Source organism: Mixophyes fleayi, chromosome 7 (genome assembly GCF_038048845.1).
Source record: "Mixophyes fleayi isolate aMixFle1 chromosome 7, aMixFle1.hap1, whole genome shotgun sequence".
NCBI lineage: Eukaryota > Metazoa > Chordata > Amphibia > Anura > Limnodynastidae > Mixophyes > Mixophyes fleayi.
This window is the reverse complement of record NC_134408.1, coordinates 16,339,233-16,361,754: the sequence shown is the minus strand read 5'-3', so window position 1 is coordinate 16,361,754 and position 22,522 is coordinate 16,339,233. Positions and strand designations below refer to the sequence as shown.

Sequence of the window (22,522 nt, the reverse complement as noted above, 5' to 3'; positions counted from 1 at the left end):
TGTAACCTACAGCGCCACCTTGGGACAGGAGTTAGTGTTACCTTAACCTGTGGGCCACACGTTGTTGAACTACAACTTCCAGCATAAAAAGTCAAAGCTTGCCTCTGTCTGACTTATACTAAAATCTTTGTCATACGAGTTTACACGAACATAGAGTGTGTGGACAGTTGTGAACTTTCTTGGTGAAACATCATCACTTACATAGAGTGGCACGGCGCTGGTCTGACATAGGAAAGACCGCCATATTGTGTGTGACAAAGTCCCTGGGGGCCACAAATCAGCCAGCACACCGAGACAGAATATCAAGAGCCCTCCAGCTCTTCTACTGTTTATTAGAAATGAAATGTGGATTTATTCAGCAGTGTTTCAGTTTTTACGGCTGGGAATGTACAGAGTATTTAGACATTTCTGGGTTCTAGATTAGATCACAGACACACCCTGTGGCATATTCCTCCACCCCGTCACCCAATTAAACAGACAGCAAATCAAATATCAAAACAGTTATCAAAACAGCTATAAAAATGTACTGCGCCAACAAACATACAATGAAATTACTATACAAATCACTAAAGCACAAACGTCCGGTCAGTGCAAGCAAGAAATGTACACACCAGCAGCAGAATTGTACAAAAAAAAAATCAATTCAATATCTAGCTTAGATTGATGAAAATCCTGATTTTTCTGACAAAAAAAAAATAAAAATTAAAAATCAGGATTTATCCCAAATCTGCCAGAGATCCAGACAATCTAGAATCTCGAACCAAAAGGTCCTGGTGATGTTGTCATATATTTTTGTACTTCAAAATATAAACCGTTACCTGGTTGGTAAAACACGTTATCAGCGTACATTCTAATATAAAAAGTGTCAAAAGTTTTCTAAGTGCTTCTCAATGTTAATAAATGTGAAAAAGTAGTAAAACTATCTACTGCATACCTTCCAGGGGCTAGTTTAGAAGTGTGGACCTTCTACCTAATTCGGGGCAGCGTCAACCTCTGCCGCCCACCGACAAATATACAAATAAACGCTTTTCTTAGATTGTCATGATATGGAAGACCTGAGTCAGTAATCCTATTTTCCCAGAATCCTTTGCTCAACTTAAAAGCACCGTTATCTGGTCATTTCTCATTGTGAAATGACATCGGCTGAATCTTCCGAGCTTTACAAATTAACTTACTAACTGGCATTTTTAACATCTAGTCGTTGGAAGTATGCGAGGTATTATAAAATAGGGACTATTTCTGATGTAAAGCCTCATTAGGTTTGTCCATGAACATATAGGTACATATTACTGCAGAGTAGCTTAGATCTACTGGTCACACGCTAGGAGACGTGCGAGGTTCCGCGCTTACGGTTAGTGCGCCAGCATATTAAATCCACAAATAAACGCTTCCGTATTCCTTCACCAAACACAAAACAGAATTTGGTGTGAAGACACTGGCCGTCACGATTGTGATGTAAGAAAAAATATATCCCAGGAAGTGGTGGGATAAATGACATCATTAAGTCTAGGGATATTGAAGCAAAAAGCAATCAGAGAAGAAAACGTGAGGGGTCCCTAGCGCACAGGAGGCAGCAGATTAGATCACAAGGAAGGAGGGATAGTTTGAAGCCGCAAAAATGACCATGCTAAAAACAAGAAGTCTCGTCATTTATGTGAATATAAAAGTTGCAAACGTCACTGCAGAAGTGTAAAAATTAAGTGCTGGGAGCAGCATTGTGCAAGTGCTTGTCAGATCTCCAGCTCGTGGGCACTGCCCCAGTCTCTGCGTCCATGTCCTCGTTTTGGTTTCCATTAGCGTCTTCACAGTTAAAGCTTCCTTTGAGGGGGGACAGATCCTTTCCCGTGGACGTGAGCGCCATCTGCAGGACAAAAAAAAAAGAAGCAAACTGCTTATAGGAGGAGAACGGCTTCTCTGCAACATCATAACATCCTGATTCATAACGCATGGCCAATGGATGGGGTGGGAGAGCCTAGCACGCGGGCTAATGCTGGCCGGGCCAACCTGTTGCACTCCAGGTGATATGAAACTACATGTTCCAGCATGCCCTGCCAGCTATTGTTTTGCTATTTACTAGAAAAGCATGCAGGGGATTGAAGATTCACGGGGCGGGCCCCAGTGAGCGGCTGAGGGATGGGGGCGGGCCCCAGTGAGCGGCTGAGGGACGGGGGCGGGCCCCAGTGAGCGGCTGAGGGACGGGGGCGGGCCCCAGTGAGCGGCTGAGGGACGGGGGCGGGCCTTAATGTGCTTACAGGCTTTCAATGGTGTAAACTCGGATCTACATGAATTTTTATTTTTTTCCTATTAGAGTTTATCTTTGAAACAGGACTCCTGTGCATTTTGGTAATAACTATATTGCTGTTGATCTTCATTTAAGGCTATATCAAGAGAAAAATAACACAGCTTTGCTTAAGCTAGCGAACAATAGGTTTCCAAATGTCAGGTGATTGGTTGGTTACCTGTCTGTGCTGGCTGCATGTGTCCGGACAGGGCTGGGTGAGGAATCGGACTGGAATGATGGCTGGTGTTTGCATGCAGACCACCCAGGAGGAGATCTGCGGAGACAGGGGGGACATGTTCAGTCCTTGCACCTGTTACATGGCTATAACAGCAGCACCACCAATAATGACAGGTCTGTGGATCGCCATCCACCCATGCTAATCTAAGCACAGCGTGGATTTTCAAAATAAGATTTTGAACTTTGTCTATAAATTTTACGAAATAACTCCCTGACCAATATTAGTGCTCAGTACAGCACTGGCTGCATTAAGCAGGGTCCCCACACTGACACATGACCTGGACTGCTGACAATCACCCCTCGGTGCCAGCCGCTCTCTCCGCTACAGGGGAAATCCAACGCCCCAAAGGCTTTCAATTAAAGTCTCTGCGTCGGATCTCTCCTGCTACAGAGTCAAAGGTGATCACCAGAGGTCCTGGCTACATGCCAATGCCGGACCCTAAATACGGTGAAGGGGGAGGAACCCCCACCAAATACAATATTGGTAAAGGAGGGGATTTAATAATATACATTTGTAAAGGAGGAAAACTTCACTTTGTATATAAAAATCCTGCCTATTAGCGGCATCACGTTTTTCGCCTTCATACCTTATTTATGATGCCGATTTATTCCAATCAATACAAATAGAGAAGCACTTACTCCGCGGAAACCCGTGGTTAAAAGTGCCTGGCGCTGGCCCCGTGACGATAGCATCTTTTGAATTTCCGGGTTTCGGGGTTGGAACGGTGGTGAAGGATGAGACATGTAGAGGAAGAGAGTGCACAGGGGACAGGAGGTCCATGGTCCCAGGGAGCTTCCCCCCGTTCGGTTTATAAGAAGGGGACATCACAATCAGAGCCGGAGAGGGGCCGAGCAGGCCGGATCCTGTGCTGCCTTTCTGTGACTGCTGAGGGGAGACAAAAGGAAGTTCCATGATAACAATACAATAAGAGTAGTCGTAGTTTATTTTACTTCAAAGTTCCATCAACAGATGTGCATCGTAAACTGGTCACATACTTGTTACGTATGTAGATTAATGCCTATGCTACTAACATTAAGGTTTAATGGATGATAACCTTCGGTGCACTTACATTAAGATTAGGGGGGGATGTTGCGTTTCCGCCCACTCCTGCAACAATGGATGAAGTCAGTAGTTTGGCCACTCCAAACCCTCCAGAGTCTTGAGGTGCCATCAGGGTCAGCTTGTGAGGAGGGTGAGGGTGCTTCTTGGCAGGAACTGTGGTGGAATTACGGGTAAAAGACAGGGGTGGTGGGTTCAGAGCGGCTGTATTACCTGAGTTACTGTGCGGAGGAACTGGTTGCCTGGGCACAGGTGGCCTGTAGACTTGTGCCACAATGGTGGTGGCACTGTTAGGGTGCTTGCCTACAAAACTTGAGGCTATTATGGGCTTCGGTTTGTTGCCTGCAGAAGACGATGGAGGAGGGAACCCCTGCGATTTAGAAGATTTGGTTTGGGAGGTGACTGGCCGCTGTGGAAGTGAAGGAGCGGGCACTCTGGGCCCCCCGCTTTGAATAGGAAGTGTGAAGGTCCCCTTGCTGTATTGGCTGCTCATTTGGTAGAGCTTCACAGAGGGCTGCAGGGATTGACTTGTGATCTGGGACGTCTTTATCGGACCAAGTTGATGTTGAGGCGGCGGCTTCGGCTTGACTTCCGGCATAGGCTTCGGCTTGACTTCCGGCATAGGCTTCGGCTTGACTTCCGGCATAGGCTTCAGACTGTGAATGGGAGCTGGCAACTTCTTCTCCAGGCCCAAATTCGAAGGCTGCTCCACATAAATGAGTCGCAGTGACGGTTGGGAACCGGTGGCTATAGACACAGGAGAACATGGCTTCTTTTTGTCCTCCGCTACTGTAGTTTTCTCAGCGCCAGGGGGTGATTTGGGGGTGGAGAAGTCAAAAGAGATGCCACATGTTCGGCTAGCCAGGGCCGTCAAGTGCTCTGACACTGCATCTAGGGAAGGGGGATGAAGGATGAGGTCTCCATCCAGAGAGTTATCCTGGGTGTATTTGGTCACCAGAGACCCTCCAGAGGAGGAGATGATAGAGGAAGGAACTAAACTATCTTTGGCTAGAACAGGCGTGGTGATTACAGCCACTTGAGTCTCAATCGGGCACGGAGATACGTTTTTATCTTGTTTGTTAGAAGACTCCTTTAAAAAACAAAATAAAGGTTATATCATGATATTACATTAAGACTACAGAAGAATAAAGGACAATCATTATATATTACCTTTACTTTTACTTTTGGAGGAGTTGTTGCTTTAGTCTTTGCCCTGTGGGGTGGAAAAAAAAAAAAGGAGTTAATGTAAAACACATTTGTCAGTCACAACTCTGCAAGGACACTAGAAGACTAGACTAAACTACAAGAAAATGGCTGCCAGTCTCATAAAAGGGGACAGATGTTGTTATACGTTAACTATAATGTATTTCCCCTAGTATTTTTTCTAAATAACTGACCTCTCAGATTGTCATGGATGTAGAAAATAACAATTAGAATGAATGATGTATTTATCTAGCAGGAAAAAGAGTTGTACTACAAGAAAATGGCCAACACTCAAGTACACAGCACTACAAGATTATGGCCGCCGTTCACCTACATTGTGGACAGAAGAGGGAGCAGTGTGTCTGTTAATCGTATGGTCTCATACTCTGCAAGCCAGGGCCTACTTGTAGATCATGTGACCAGAGGAAGTGGGCAGTATTAGTGCCAGTATATTATACAGTCACATACTGGCCCACTAACACTATACACAGTGGAGGCAGTTGTGGGCTGAATCCATATTCATGAGACTTTATTCATTCTCCAGTAACCAGTGACACCACTGATCATGGCCGATACTTATACAGCTCTTTAAGACCAGACACGTGATATACAGCAATGTGATAGATGTTGGGAGGAAGGTGGGTGTTAGACGCAATACTTACATTATGGAGCTCAGCTGTGGGTACAAACGTCTGCTCTCCTTAAAGAGAGTCCTGCATAGGGCGCAAAGCACAGCACATGTGAAAATAGGAATTTTAATCATCACTTGTGAATGTAATAATATTCTCTCCACTTACCGGGCCTGCATCCAGCCTCGGGGCCACAGAGGCTTCACCTCCACATCCAGGTAGGTTTTGAAGTAATCCTCCAGACTCGGCACACCCCTTCCTTCCGTCTCACACATCTCCACCTTCCCTCGCACCAACTGGCACAGAAGCTGTCTGCAGCATACACAGGAGTTCAGAACACAATACGTGAGGAAACAGCGGGTGGTCCAGATTAAATAACAAAACAATTACCGGTATATACATATATATACACATACTGTATATCTTTAGATCATATACCTAGCTCCTGGCACCAACTAAACCCCCCCCCCCCCCCCCCCCCCCCTTCCCACCTGATCTCATCCCAGGCTCCTCTAAGCCCCATCACCTGATCTTATCCCTGGCTCCTGGCACCCACTGAGCCCTCTCACCTAATCTCATCCCTGGCACCCACTGAGCCCTCTCACCTGCTCTCATCCCTGGCATCCACTGAGCCCCCACACCTGTTCTCATCCCTGGCATTCACTGAGCCCCCACACCTGCTTTCATCCCTGGCATCCACTGAGCCTCCTCACCTGATCTCATCCCTGGCATTCACTGACCCCCCACACCTGCTCTCATCCCTGGCATCCACTGAGCCTCCTCACCTGATCTCATCCATGGCATCCACTGAGCCCCCACACCTGCTCTCATCCCTGGCTCCTAATACCCACTGAGCCCCCACACCTGCTCTCATCCCTGGCATCCACTGAGCCCCCACACCTGCTCTCATCCCTGGCATTCACTGAGCCCCCTCACCTAATCTCATCCCTGGCTCCAAATACCCACTGAGCCCCCACACCTGCTCTCATCCCTGGCATCCACTGAGCCCCCACACCTGCTCTCATCCCTGGCATCCACTGAGCCTCCTCACCTGATCTCATCCCTGGCTCCTAATACCCACTGAGCCCCCACACCTGCTCTCATCCCCGGCATCCACTGAGCCCCCACACCTGCTCTCATCCCTGGCATCCACTGAGCCCCCACACCTGCTCTCATCCCTGGCATCCACTGAGCCCCCACACCTGCTCTCATCCCTGGCAATGACTGAGCCTCCTCACCTGATCTCATCCCTGGCTCCTGGCACCCACTGAGCCTCTAAACTGATCTCATCCCTAGCTTCTCGTATCTATTGAGCCCCCCTCACCTGATCTCATCCCTGGCTCCTGACACCCACTGAGCCCCCCCTCACCTGCTCTCATCCATGGCATCCACCGAGTCCCCCCTCACCTGCTCTCATCCCTGGCATCCACTGAGCCCCCTCACCTGATCACATCCCTGGCTCCTGGCACCCACTCAGCCCCCTCACCTAATCTAATCCATAGCTCCTAATACCCACTGAGCCCCCTCACCTGCTCTTATCCCTGGCATCCACTGAGCCCCCTCACCTGCTCTCATCCCTGACTCCTGGCACCCCCACTGAGCCTCTCAGCTGATCTAACCCCTAGCTTCTCTTATCTACTGAGCCCCCCACTGATCTCATCCTTGGCTCCTAGTACCCAATAAGCGCCCCTTCACCTGATCTCATCAGTCCACTGAAACTTCTTCCGGGGGCCAGCTGCTTTCTTGCTGGCCTTGTCATCTTCCTCCTCCTCCTCGGAGGGCATCTTCTGCTCCTTCTCCTTGTCTCCTGCCAGCATCCTGGTGGAAACGAAGAGAAACATGTATAGGTCAAGTCACCGATTCTTGGCTTCTGTAGAGTTCTCCTCCCAGGTCTAACAGATGTGCAGCCGGGCTCCCTGGGCTGAGTATCCTATGCTTTTATTTTTTTACTAAAATTTTATATAGAAATAAATGTAGTAAACAGTGTAGTAAAACATAAATGTAGTACATGCAAGATACAGTCCACGATGCCGCTTACTTGGCATACTTTGCCTTGTTGTAAACTTTGCACTCCTCGTGATACTTGTTAATCTGCTCTGGCATTGCCTTCGCCACGGCTTCCTTTAGCTTCTGTAGCGGCTCCTGCAGTCGACCACCCTGTGGACAATGGGACAATGGTTATACAAATACAAGGCAGTATTACGCAACCAATGGTGCAAATAATCACTCTAGCAACATTTTGGCAACAAAATTTTAACAGCAAAAAAAAAAAAAATGTTTGACAGCAAGTGTTACCAGTCCAAGGAACACCACAAGTCAAAATAAAGTGACTGTCATTGTCCCATACTGCTAAATGTTTGAGCTACAGCAAAGACTGTCAGCTAAGAGGTTACAAGTGTACATTTGTAGCCTATGTACATACCACCCCCCCCCCCCCCAACATACTAAAATATGGAACTTAAAGAGTGCGCCGTTGAATCTTTCCTCATAAAACCAAAGTCTGATAAATCATCTATGTTGACTGGAGGCAGAACAAGTCTTCTTGCAGTAAGCCAGGGAACAGTGTGAACAAAATGAAACTGGAATCAGGCGATATTACAGATCCGATCCATGAACACGTTAAGGTGACAAGGCCACAAATTACCAACGGACCTCGCTGTATGTGCCAGCATTGACATGGATATAACCAGACTCTACATGATTAGCCTCATTGATCATGGCGACAAAGCGCCTGTATATCATCATCATCATTTATATAGCGACACTAATTCCGCAGCGCTGTACAGAGAACTCATTCACATCAGTCCCTGCCCCATTGCAGCTTACAGTCTAAATTCCTAACATACACACACAGACAGAGAGAGAGACACGCACACAGACAAGGGTCAATTTGTTAGCAGCCAATTAACCTACTAATATGTTTTTGGAGTGTGGGAGGAAACCGGAGCACCCGGAGGAAACCCACGCAAACACAGGGAGAACATACAAGCTCCACACAGATAAGGCCATGGTCGGGAATCAAACCCATGACCCCATTGATGTAAGGCAGAAGTGCTAACCACTGAGCCACTGTGTTGCCCATTAAATAAATGCCTTAGTTGGAGATATTGCATACTCTAAGATAAAACTGTGTATTCTAGTACTCTCCAAGCGGAGGTAATAAGAGAAGATTACACATAACCAATGATACAAGGCTAGTTTCCTTAAAAGGACAATAAACCACAATATTTAACATTTCAGATCAATAATAATGCAGTGCTGGTTTATCAGTGAGTTGTTCATAAATGTTCCTCATTGGTGAAGACTGTATCTCTGGGAACCTGTGCTGATCTGCATTGTGCCATAGACAGCTTGAGTCCTGGGCTCACCTGTTTCTGATTCTGTAGATAGAGGCGGGTGGCCCATTTCAGCAGGGTGTCCTTGGTGCAGGGGAGGACCGAGGACAGGTGCGTGAACACGGCAGAACGCAGCCCGGAGCTCAGACCCTGACACAAAAGGCAAATGCTTAAAAGAAAAAGGGAAACACAGATCATCCAGTTAGTGTCTGTCAGTGTACACATGTGACTGAGTCAAGTGTGTGCAGAGGAAGAGCCTCATCGGTACATAAAGTGTGAGAGTGTAATGAGAGGGCCTAATATAGATAATAGCAGGGTGGTGAACAGAAAGCTGGTGTTCCAGCTCGCTCCTCTGATATAATACCCCATGATACTTACTCTAGTAAAGCGGTGTTCACTTCCGGGGTAAATAATATGTTCTTGTCGCCCTCTGACACGCGGACAGTCTAAAACATGATCAGCGGTAAATAATATTTATTGTAATCACTAATAATTCAGATACAATGCGTTTATTTCTACAATAAAACATTCCTATCAGATAATGAAGCAGACGTGTAACCTGCACAATGCTGGAAAATGTTATAATTGAGCATTTGAGTGCACTCAACTCCGACACACAAATGACGTACCTCTAACATGACAAATATACCAGGAAGCATCACGTCTATTCATGCTCATTCCATCCATTAATCATTATAACCCGGACATCCGATTCCAAATATACAGAATGTGCACATTATTTTATGTACACCTGTATAAAAACTGTACAACCTTCCTAACTAGGCGGGCGATGCGGATGCCAGAGGCAACAGGACAATAGTCTAACCAATCAGCACAAAGCCGACTCTGACCAATGTCACAATCTCGTTATCATCAACAATTGTAGCAAGCTTTAGACATAAATACAAATATAGATCGTTAAGTGTATCCAATGGAAGCAGCAATTTTGTGGGCTGATGAATATTCATGAGAATGCAGCCAAATCATACACTAAAGACTAGCACGTGACACTGTGAATAAGAATTCATTGCGTGTAAGTGACAGGTTCTCTTTATATAAATAACAGCATTGGGAGATTTGCCCAAGAAAAGGCTGGTAAGACTGGCATACACAATGGGGAACATTTATGACAACTGCTGCACACCCGACTGTGCTAAATGGTTCTGTAACCCATAGCAACCATTCTGCATCTGCCATTGACGCTTAGAATGCAAACACAATGGTTTCTATGGTAACACCACCAGTGGTGCACAGTTTTCACAAATGCCCAGTTCAACAGGTTATTTTTACATATTCTTTTCAACACCTTCTATACCTTTGTTAGCTCCTTAATTTGCTTCTCGAGAGAAGGTGGCAGCCCCTCCGGGATGGACGGTGGCCTTTTAAATTCCTTATCTCGTGTCTCCCCAGCTGTACAGCCTCTCTCTGGGGGAACGTCGGACAGCTTCTCCAGGTCTTTCGGGCTCTTCGAGTCAACCGGGTTGGCTGTAGTCTCAGGCACTGTGGAAGGTAGTAAGAGCTCAGGGGCCGGCCTGGACTCCGGCAGAGGTGGAGGAGGCAGGGCCGGCGGCGTCGGGGTGGCAGAAGTTGACGATTTGTTATTCTGAGCGTCTTTCTCCCTTTGAAATTTTGCCAGCATCTCTCTCACGACGTGGGACATGGGATTTTTCTTCTTCTTTTTGTCTTTTGTACCATTCAGAGCTGTAAAACTAAAGAAAAAAAGACTTATAAACTTCTTTGTAACCACAGAAAATACGATTTAGTACAGACTATGTTGTCACTTTAATCTGCTATAATATGTGGACTTAGGTTATAGATCAGCTAATACTTCCCAGTAGCAGCAGCTTCCCCTGCGGAGGTTAAATGAAATACGGGTCATAAACGTCAGTATAACAGATGCCTGTAGCGGATAAAATACCATCAAAACATTATAGAACGAATTATTCAGCTTTACGTTTTGAGCAAAGAGTTTTATCATCATGGAGCGACTTTGTTTAGTTAAGCAACACGAATCCAACTAACAATAAATGGTTTGGTGAGACGGCGTGTGACGTGCAAGTCATGAAGTAACCAAACTAGCCAGGACACAGGAAGGAACAACCCTACCGTGATCATTGAGGAGGTACGTGCTTTATAAGCCCCGCGATAAGAAAATGCTGCGTCACTAAACAGCAATGTGGCTGCAGACTAACTCTGTACGACGCACACGGAGATCGCGCCATGTCTTACCCGAGCTTTGGGTGCCTGCTTCTCTTGCCTTTTCTGTCCTCCTCTCTTTTTCTCTTCTTTACTTTGTCTCCTCGTTCCTTCATTTTCTACCAATAGGAAATAGATGGAGCTTTAATATGGTTGTAAAAGATGTGTAAATATCAGGACACCTTAGGCCAGCCCATGATCCACTAAACAAACCCACTTCCCAACCAATGACACCTTCGTTTTGGCACAGCTCCACCCCTTGAGGTCTGCAAATAAAGGTTACCCTGCAGAAATCGGGACAGGGGAGGCATGCAGTGGGCATGGGCCCAGACAGTCTGCCAATCGCGGTCGCTGTCCATCCGCTCCAGAGGTGCCTTGTCGGATCCAGTGCTAGTCTCGAGTGCCCCCTGTCTCAAACCCCTTAGATTTAACCACACGTGTGTGTGGGAGATATATATATATATATATATAAAATGAAATCTGACAGAGCTCGGGCTTCTGGGAGAAAACTGTTCAACAAGAGTAGAACATTATAGCTGTAGGATTATGAGAAGTAGTCAGGACGTAATGCAGGGAACGAGGACTCTACCTTGGGAGATTTCTTCTTCTTCTTTTTGACAAGTTCATCCTCAGATTCGGATGCCTGTCTGAACTGCAATGTTCCCGAATTGATATAAAACCCTCCGTACTTGGTGGTCAGGGAGGCTGGAACAAGTTCATCATACTGAGGAGAGAAGGGGGAGAGTCGTTAAAGAGAGTATTAATCGTTCGAGTCTCCTACACACTGGCATGTACACGTACCATGGTATTACTGTGGATCTGTTCCTTATACAAAGCAGAGGCAGCTAGTTTGTGTGCTGAATGAATAGCCGTGGGAATGCAGCTTAACACTCACCAAGAACCGGAGGCCTCAGCGAGGCACCGCATGCCCACCACAAGGTACAAGAGGCATCAAGTGCCTCACACAAGGACCCAGAGGCAGCTTTGAGGCACTTTAACTCAGTAACACCTCTGGTTTCTAAAGAATTAATATGCTATACTCTTAAATACTGTTCAGCACACAAAACGGCTGCCCCCCTGTGTTTAAGTAACATGTCACATTTTAAAGAAAAAACAAACAAACCCCACAATCCGCTGTCCTCCTAAATCATCTCACTACGCCATTACACATACGGACCACCTCAAGGGTCCCTTTAACTTTGAACGGACTTATTTTTTTGTTCTTTAATCTTACATGCTTTGGGACTGACTAGGATACCACCACTGTTTTATCTAGCAGACAAACCAGCGACTTTCCACCTCCCAGAAGTCACTGGAGACAATTCTTTAGGGACCAAAGGAAAATTCAAAACAAATTAAAAAGTCTGCTTTACTTGTTCAAGAAGCGTTCAGTAACCCTTGAGGGAACGCCATCTTCCGCACAGCCAACATATGTCTGTGAGCTGCCAGGGAGGCGACAATGAAATATAATCTACAGGCAGGAATGAGATGAAATTATCAGGGGACATAGCAGGATACTGCCGGCTAATGACTGAGATCTCTCTGGGATGTCAGAGGAACACATTTCTATGTATAACATAAAACAATAAATGTCCCGTACATTAGACCCGGCTCAGCCTGGCAGTGCCGAGTACTTACTGCCTCGGAGTTGTCTATGAACGAGTCGGACTCGTCATACCCATAGCCCATGTCTATCAGGTCTTGTACACGATCTCTGCACAGCTTCTTCTTTCCCTGTAAGCAAACACATCTCATGACTGGAGGCCACAAAGCACATACTGTAAGCGCATTAATATAAGAAACAGCCGGCTGAAAACAACCAACGTTTTAATGATTTCAAGTTCAAACCACCTTTGTTTTGTAGGTTATATATTGAGCTACACAAGACATGCGCTAAACAAATCAAGTTACGTTTTCAGTACTGGACTAAGCTAATGTTATGATCACACACTTCATTTACATCTATACATTTTACAACAGACTCTGCTGGTTTGAGAGGCTGCTTTGGCGGGTTTTAAAATCCTGGCAGCGTAAGAAAAATGACCGAGTTAATGAAGCAGAAAGAAAATATAGATTTCTATGTAATTTGTCTATTTATGAAAAAGAGAACTGAATATAAAAAATATTATTTATCTGCCAGACTAACACTAGTCCAGTACTACATTGCCACACTAACCGATTGTCACTATTTTCTGTGATTCAAAGGTAACAAAAAAACAAATTAAATCTACATACATTCCCTAGACAACAAAACACGGCATGCTTACCATAGCAACTAAATGTGCTATTTACCAATTACTGTGCTTAAACACAGCAAATTATCTAGAGATGTGTCAAATTCTCTTAACATTGCAATAACAGTTAATCACAGAGCTGGCTACGGCCTTTCACATAATCTTAAACAGCTTTTCCAATCCAATAATATTCCACAATTCACTGCAGAAGAAGAGTTGTAATAATAATGCAGTGATTTAGTTGCAGTTAAATTGAAAGATCTTTATTTTATCTTTGATCTCCTTTAATTGTTTATCTATATATCCGCTTGTGGTGTGGCATTGCCCTGCACTGCGTCCACCTGCAGTAAAACACAATTTAAGCAGACGTCACAATAACGATTTGTTGATTACCACGAGAAATGCTACATCTATTAGTGACTGGAAGGATCCTGAACGCAGGTTGTGTGGGTTACATTGAGCATCCAGTGCAAAGAGAGTGTCCCTCAGAAATCAATAGACCTAAAATGAACTGGTGCATTGTAAAACGCACCACAGACCCCCCCCCACCCTGCTCACGGCAAATTACAGCAAAGACCACCAGACTATCCAGATATCAGGCAGCCGTATATACAGGGCATAATGTTCCTTTGTGTCCCCTGGGTCTCGTTGTGCAAACAGAGATTGTACTATAGGCTGCCGTACCTACAGTACGCATGTCAATCTTAAAAGATTGCATCACCGACGTGCAATCTTAGATCAAATAAAGAAGGTACTTATCATGAACAAGATTTAATTTCTTCTACACAAAAGGCTTATTTCAACCTCTCCCTGTGTGATGTGCAAGAATATAAAGATCACAAGCTGAATTATAAACACTTACATATTTCTCCTCAAACTTCTGCGCTAAATCTTCAGCCTCCTTTCTCTCAGCTTCCTCGTAGTTAGGAAGGTTAAGCGGTTTCTTTTGAGGCTGAAAGAGCGGAAGGAATGAGTTTTATCTACTTCTCTGCCTGACATGTTATACAAGAATTATAACACACATCTGTGTACCTACAGGCAGACACAATTAAAAAAAAACGACATCATCCAGAACCTGATAGCACAATCATGAGGTCTCTGGCAGACCTTGGACTGTCAATCAACTCAAGTTTTGGAAATGCTCTTACCAACACAATAGGACTGCTTGACATCTATGTCTAAAATGTACTTGGCTTTGTTGAATGTCCTCTTACCGTCTCCCCTGATGGAATTTTCTTGCTGTTTCCTTGCAGGTTCTTTAGCAATTCAGGATAGCAGAATTCGGGGCACCTCTTCTGATCTGGCTCAAAGAGGGACAGCGCAATGCGAACTGTGGCGGCCACAGGGGGCTCGGAGTCCTGATCATCGTTCCGTGGCCTCTTGGGAGCAGGAGGGTGCGGAGGAGCCGCTGGAGAGATACAGGAGAGCTGCAACCTTCTAGACTCTGCCATGTTCCCTCAAAAAAGGACTTTGCGTTCAGCTTATAACAGCCATTGCTTCGGGACACTGTCAGTATCCAGCCATCATGTCTGAGAGGATTCACCAGCTGGAATAAATGCCACAGGGTAAAACCAAGGACTCCAAGACGAAGCTTCTGTCTCTCCCTCTATCCTATGGCTTTCAGTGGGGAGATGTGTGTGGGTGATGTCTTCCACTCATGCTGCATTGTGGCTGTTAAAAAAAATAATAATGGCTGGTGAGCATATAAAACGATTAGTTAGACTTTACGACACGCTCATTCTGTGATTTTAACATGTGCTTAAAGCAGATCCACCTGCAAACCACGGGGGAAGGGGGCAGATATTTTGTGGACTAAGCCAATAATCAACCTATCAATTCACCAGGAGATAGTCATATCACCTGAGTATACAACACAGTGATGCCACTGATTCATAGTGAATCGATAGGCTGGATTATCATCAGACCTCAAAAATGTCTGCCTCCACTGGGACAGCCACCAACAACCCGTCATAAAGATGTATAATCCACCTGTGGTTACAATGGGAAACCACTAAGAAAAACTATTGTTTTGGTGACGGAAGTCGCACAAGATCTAAAAAAGAAAGGCTCTACATGGCCTATTCTGTATAAGAGGATTTTTATTTACCGTAAAATCTATTTCTCTTTCTCCACTGGGGGACACTGCCAGACATTGGGGTATAGTAGTGGGATTGGGAGTTTAGGCACTAAAACTTTATGATTTTTACTCCCCTCCTCTGCTATGCCCCTCCTCTCCAGTAGATACCTCAGTTTTGACTAACCAATTGTACTATAAGGAGCTGCCCAAAGGGCAAAAGAATGTAAATCAAAAACATTCATAATCAGATCGTCTACAGAGCAAGGGAGGGAGCGCAGTGTCCCTTAGTGGAGAAAGAGAAATAGATTTTACGGTAAGTAAAAATCCTCTTTTCTCTCTCCTACCACTGGGGGACACGGCCAGACATTGGGGACATACCAAAGCAGCCTCTATGGGAGGGAATGCTCTGGAGCGGCTGCACGCAATACTTTCCTGCCAAAGCTCGCATCAGAAGATGCGAAAGCCTGCAATCTGTAAAACTTTACAAAAGTATGAACAGACGTCCAAGTGGCCGCTTTGCACAGTTGTTCAGCTGAAGCACCATGGCGCGCCGCCCAGGACGCACCAACAGCCCTGCTCGAGTGAGCCCTAAGCGTATGAGGAACTGGCCAAGATGCTCGGACATAAGCCAGACTAATAGTGGAAGTGATCCACCGAGCAATAGTCTGTTTTGACGCCGGCCAACCAGGCTTCTTAAACGTTGTATAAAACAAACAGATCTTTTGTTTTGCGAATTGAGGCTGTGCGGTCCACATAGCACCGGAGAGCCCTAACCACATCCAGCAGATGAAGATCGTAATCGACAGAGTCAGAGGACAAATCCGGACGAAATGCCGGAACCACAATCTCCTGGTTGAGATGGAACCTAGACACTACCTTTGGAACAAAGGAAGGTTTAGTACGTAACACCGCTCTATCTTCATGGAACACCAGAAATGGAGAGTTACAACAGAGCGCTGCCAATTCTGACACTCTCCTAGCTGAGGATATAGCTAGAAGAAGATAGATGGTGCAATTCTGCAGTCTGAAGGGGTTCGAATGGAGGAAGACAAAGAGCCCTCAGCACTAAATTTAAGTCCCAAGGTTCTACCGGATGAGAAAATGGGGGCTGAATATGAAGGACCCCTTGTAAAAAGGTCTGAACCTCACTCAGAGGTGCCAGTTTTTGCTGAAAATAAATTGACAGCGCAGACACCTGAACTTTAAGGGAACCCAGTCTGAGTCCCTTATCCAGGCCCTCCTGCAAAAAAGCCAACAGCCTAGACAGGCTAAACCTGGAAGTATGGAAACCTTTGGATTCACACCAGAGGATATAAGTCTTCCAGACCCTATGATAAATAGCCGAAGAAGATGACTTTCTTGCCCTAATCATGGTGGCAATAACCCGTGACGAAAAACCCCCAGCCTTGAGAACTAAGGATTCAGTAGCCACGCCATCAAAGCCAGCCGATCTAATTTGTGGTGGGTGAAGGGGGCCCTGAACAAACAGGTCTGCGCGCATGGGCAGACGAAACGGCTGATCTGCTGACATTCCTAGGATGTCTGAGAACCACGCACTGCGAGGCCAATGAGGAGCTACCAAGATCGCTTGAACGCGTTCTCTTTTCAGCTTTTTCAGAACACGAGACAGCATCGGAAATGGTGGAAACAGATACACCAGCCTGAAGCGCCACGGAATCGCCATGGCGTCTGCTGCGTATGCTAGAGGGTCTCGGGACTTTGCACAATACTGCGGGACCCGACAATTCAGTCTGGAAGCCATGAGGTCTATTTCTGGTAGACCTCATCTCTGAGCAAGAAGAGCGAAGACCTCTTTGCACAGGGACCACTCCCCCGGATGAACTTTCTCACTGCTGAGGAAATCGGCTTCCCAGTTGTCCACTCCCGGGATATATACAGCCGAAATCTGGGGTACATGATGTTCTGCCCAGATTAGAATCTTGGCAGCCTCTTGCATGGCTGCCTTGCTGCGAGTTCCTCCTTGTTGATTTAAGTAAGCCACGGCCGTGGCATTGTCTGACTGTATCTGCAGGTGTTTTCCTTTCAGAAACGCCTGAGCTTTTAACAGAGTCTTGTGAACCGCTCTCAGCTCCAATACGTTTATGGGAAGAGCTGACTCCTGGGGAGACCAGAGTCCCTGAAACCTTAACGGTCCTGTGACTGCTCCCCAACGCGAGAGACTTGCGTCCGTGGTAACTAAGGTACAGGGGCCCGATTTGAGGGTCTGACCTTTGCTCAGATTGCTCGTGGAGAGCCACTATGCTAATGATAGTCGAGTTAAACGAGACAGGCGGATGAACTGCCTGTCCAAATGTTCCTGTGACCCCGACCATTTCCGGAGAATCTCCAACTGAAGAGAGCGGGAATGGAATTGGGCAAACGGAACTGCCTCGTACACCGACACCATGGTCCCTAGAAGTTTCATGCAGGAGAGCATGGACACTCGAGGGCGATCCAATAATACTCTGGTTCTCCGCTGGAGGGCGATGATCTTTTCCTGAGGAAGGAACAACCTCTGAGCCATTGTGTCAAACACCAATCCCAGAAAGCGCATGCGCTGAGCTGGAATGAGAGACGATTTTGGCACATTCAGAATCCACCCATGGTCCTCCAAGAACTCCATTGTGGTCTGAACCAGGCGAGTTAAGACCTCTGCAGACTTCGCCTTTAAGAGAAGGTCGCCTAGATACGGAACTATCGTGACTCCCCTTCGTCTCAGGACACTCGCCATAACGGCCATAATTTTGGTGAACACTCGAGGAGCGTAGGCCAGACCAAAAGGGAGGGCCCTGAATTGAAAATGATCGGGACCCACCGCAAACCTCAAGAGCCGATTATGCTGTTCCCAGATGGGAACGTGTAAATACGCATCTTTTATATCGATGGAAGCTAGAAAGTCTCCCTCTTCCATCCCTGCAATGACTGTCCGTAGAGACTCCATTTTGAACCTCTGGACTACCACTTGCTTTTTCAAGGACTTGAGGTGCAGTATAGGGCGGAATGTTCCGTCCGACTTCGGAACCAAGAAGAGATTGGAGTAGAACCCCTGACCCCTTTCTGGCCCCGGGACCGGAACCACCACTCCCGCACCCTGAAGCTTCGTCACTGCCTCCAGCAGGGCCTGACTTCTGAGGGGACAAGCGGGCACCGGTGAAGAAAGGAACCTTGTTGGCGGAGACTGGATTAAGTCTATAACATAACCCCTCGACACCACTCCTCGAATCCAAGCGTCCGACGTGACTGACCACCACTGGCGCTTGAAGAGAAGAAGCCGTGCCCCCACCACGGATACCCGCGTGGGGGCCAAGGAATCATGCTGCAGGTTTTTCACTGGGACGCGACGTTCCCCGTCTGGAAGAGCCCCTACCTCTGCCGCCACCTCCTCTGGAAACACCCGGCTGACCCCTTGGTGGGCCGCCACGGCCCTGAGAGGAGCGAAAGGAGCGAAACCGAGCTTGGCGAAGTTTACGAGAGCCCATGGGAAGAACATTACTCTTACCTCCTGTGGCTACCTTAATCACTTTCTCAAGTTCCGGCCCAAACATAGTGACTCCATCAAAAGGCAGGATTTCCAAGGACCTCTTTGATTCAGCATCCGTCGTCCACGAACGTAACCATAGGGAACGTCGTGACACCATAATAAGGCCGCCATTTCTGGCATTGACTGCTACTGCGTCCATGGATGCCTGTCCCATATAATCCGCCGTCTCCTGAATGTGCTCAGCGAGAACAAGGAGATCAGGTAGCGGAGCCTTACTCTGAATGGCCGAGATTAATTGCTCCGCCCATATCTGCACCGCCTTATTTGCCCATGCAATGGCCATAGTGAGTCTAAACAAGCTACCGGAAGCCACACATGCGGACCGGAGAGCATTGTCACATTTGTTGTCGGTAGAGTCTTTGAGAGATACTCTCTCCTGGGTAGGAATGGCAGAGGAAGTGGACAACTTGATAATCGGTCTGTCCACCTTAGGAGACGCCTCCCATTTAATACAATTATACAATCCTCTGCTGAAAGAGGGTAAAAACTCTTAAAATCTACCCGGCATAACGAACTGTTTTCCTGGATTTAACCAAGCGTCCGTCACAATCTGCACCATCTCTGATGACGGTGGGAAAGACTGAGATTTAGTCCTTTTAAAAATGGAGAAACCTGAGGGAGCCGAGGGTGTAGGGTCAGCAAAACCAAGGCTATGCCTAATACCTAACACCAGGCTTTCAATATTACCCACCGAGGTGGTCATAATACTCAGAGAATCTTCCTCCTGAGTATCCAAGTCTAAATCCCCATCCTCATCTGATGGGATATCTGAGCCTGGGCTACAAACCTGGTTTACATCCAGTGAAGCCCTTTTTGTCTCTGTGGGAGACCGCAAGTAGGTGATCATCACTCTGAGTCAGAGAACTATGTGAGGATGTGCCTGCAATTTTTATCTGGTCACTCCCCCCTGTTACATGTATGGAGCGCTGCCCTGCAGTGAGAGATACCTGAGAGTCTGTAGCAACATTCTGACGTATCTCAGCAGCCTGTAACATCACCGTAGTAAACTTCTCCATGGTTGCAGCAAAGGACTTAAACCAAGGCGGCTGTTCCATGGCTACCGGTGTCTGAACTGGGGCGGGACGCTCCTGAGATCCGGCCTCACAAGCAGCGCAAAGGGCACCTTTGTCATGCTGTCGTTTAGAGAGTTTTACTTTACACATGGCACAAGTAAAATACAATGAAGATCCTCCAGAGGATCCCCTGTCAGAGGACTCCTTGTTAGACATCACTGGTTAAATACAGTATAAACTGATTATCACTAGACAGATAAATGATTATTGTCTAAACAGTTAATGTCAGAATACAGCAATACACAATTTGTAGCCAGATCTATATACCCGGGTACAAATTAGCCCCAAAGTAACTTTTAACCTCTCCCGCTAGGCAGAACAATCAACCATGAATGTTTAAAATGTTTTTGTACACAAACAAACACAGGATTTAACGATACCAGACACAGTAGAGGTAAATGAGAGGAAAGAAGCGACATGCAGCTACTCGATATGAGCTTAAAATGGCGACTCCGCTGTGCAGGGTCCTGAGAAGTGCGGGAAACGAGGGTCCTCCTCCAGGTCCGCCCTCATCAAAAAAATGTCTGCTCCTCTCTAAGCTACCAAACAGCTCATCTATATTATGGCTGTCGGTAACTGCTCCACAACACGCTATGTTACAGTGCCCAGGCTAGCGTGTGTGATCTCTGCCCTCCTCATGCAGCGCCGCTCTCTATAATAGAGGGAGCGCTAACGGACCCCCGCTGCTCGTTGTCAGGGGAGGTGGGGGTATGGAGGAGGGGGCTTGCCGGCTAGTCCGTCGGCGGGGAGAGATGAATCCTGGATCTCCCCCGCGCAACCTATCTCCGTGGCCCGCTAAAAGAGGACTACCTCCGTGGGCACCTAAAGCCCTAATGGCGCTACCAACAGCTAATAGCTCGTTTCTAGGGGATGAACTGCCGGCAAGACAGGTGAAAGAAAGACCCGGGCATCAGACACTTCTTACCTTGCGTGGGGATCAGGGTGAAGGAAGCCCAGGACTATTCACCCTCTCTGGGACTTATGATCGATCCCCGCGAAGCACCACTGAGAAAAAAAATAAAATAAAAACGTGACAAACTATCACTAAACTAAGTATAGGCAGGAGCCTATACCAAACTGGCCTAACTCCTAAGGCACTAAAAAAAAACCTGAGGTATCTACTGGAGAGAAGGGGCATAGCAGAGGAGGGGAGTAAAAATCATAGAGTTTTTAGTGCCTAAACTCCCAATTCCACTACTATACCCCAATGTCTGGCAGTGTCCCCCAGTGGTAGGAGAGAGAAAATATGATATATTGTTGGACAGGTCGCAGACACTTATAGTCGGTATAGCTGCTAAAGAGGCTTTAACTGGTTTGGAACTCAGGACGCAGAGATAAAGTGACTTGTCCAAGGTTATATAAAACATATGATGAATAAAATGTTAGCACGGCTTTAAGTATTTTATGACATATGTCTGCTTCCATGCACAGTATCAACTTTCCCCTATGTAATTACTTTTCAGTCATTCTTATTCATTATGCTTAATAGGTTTTGAAAATTAGTATGTACATTCAGGGTGTATATGAAGTGTCAGTCAGGAAGGATGTACAAACATATAGTGATTGTAATGGGGCAGTCAGGTGGATATGAAGTGTCAGTGAGGATATATATATATATATATATATATATATTATGATAGTAATGGGGCAGTCAGGGTGTATATGAAGTGTCAGTGAGGATAGATAGATAGATAGATATTGATAGTAATGGGGCAGTCAGGGTGTATATGAAGTGTCAGTGAGGATGGATAGATAGATATATATATATATAGATATATATATATATATATATTGATAGTAATGGGGCAGTCAGGGTGTATATGAAGTGTCAGTGAGGATAGATAGATAGATATATATATTGATAGTAATGGGGCAGTCAGGGTGTATATGAAGTGTCAGTGAGGATAGATAGATATATATATATATATATATATTATATATATATATATATATTGATAGTAATGGGGCAGTCAGGGTGTATATGAAGTGTCAGTGAGGATAGATAGATATATATATATATATATATATATATATATATATATTGATAGTAATGGGGCAGTCAGGGTGTATATGAAGTGTCAGGTAGTACACACAGTAATATAGTGATATGAAGGCCACAAGCAGTACAGTGACCCTCTGTACTGGAGTGGATACTAACAGAATACACTAAGTGAGCCGGTGCCGTTACCAGTATAATAATAACACACTCAGGCCTGGCGGCTCCGCTTTGTTATATACAGTCGGGACGCTCCACTGCAATCAGGATGGGGGGGGGGGAAGGACCATCCCACTGCAGTGCACACAGAGGGGTGACCCTACTACCCGGAAGTGCTCTCGGACAATAAACTCAGGCGACTGTCCCCATTCTATGACCTCACACCAGCCCACTCTCCCCCTGGATCACTCACCGCGATGTGTCTAGTCCGCGGTTCTCCGTTTACCGCAGGAGCAGGCGCCGAGCGGGAGACGTCACTCAGCGGAGGGGGGCCATCACGTGTCCTGGAGTAAACGGCAGAGTGTCTCGCTCCCTCCTCCTCCCTTCCCCACTAAGTCACGTGACTGCCCCCATTCCAGGACAACAACAACAAACGCTGACAGCCACAAGCCGTGTCACGTGACCCCGGCCGGCCAATCGGCGTCTGACTGTCCCGCACGT

At 46.4% G+C, this 22,522-nt stretch overlaps 1 protein-coding gene across 4 annotated transcripts; it reads right to left on the bottom strand.

The window, feature by feature from the left end:
• Positions 1–297: 297 nt before the first annotated feature.
• Positions 298–22,413, bottom strand: UBN1 (ubinuclein 1). Of its 4 annotated transcripts, XM_075179145.1 has the most exons (19): positions 22,275–22,410; positions 20,792–20,871; positions 14,390–14,846; positions 14,038–14,127; positions 12,580–12,675; positions 11,531–11,665; positions 10,975–11,060; positions 10,061–10,454; positions 9,124–9,191; positions 8,779–8,914; positions 7,449–7,567; positions 7,106–7,228; positions 5,579–5,722; positions 5,444–5,494; positions 4,749–4,791; positions 3,589–4,668; positions 3,158–3,404; positions 2,460–2,555; positions 298–1,861 (listed from the first exon to the last, which is right to left on the bottom strand). In XM_075179145.1, exons 3-19 carry the CDS (start codon positions 14,624–14,626, stop codon positions 1,809–1,811), a joined length of 3,198 nt encoding a protein of 1,065 aa, XP_075035246.1. In that variant the 5' UTR covers positions 14,627–14,846; positions 20,792–20,871; positions 22,275–22,410; the 3' UTR covers positions 298–1,808. The 4 variants fall into 4 exon arrangements, with proteins under 4 accessions (XP_075035246.1, XP_075035248.1, XP_075035245.1 ...); XM_075179147.1 differs by lacking the exon at positions 20,792–20,871 and having other exon boundaries at positions 3,158–3,401; positions 22,275–22,413; XM_075179144.1 differs by lacking the exon at positions 20,792–20,871.
• Positions 22,414–22,522: the final 109 nt, after the last annotated feature.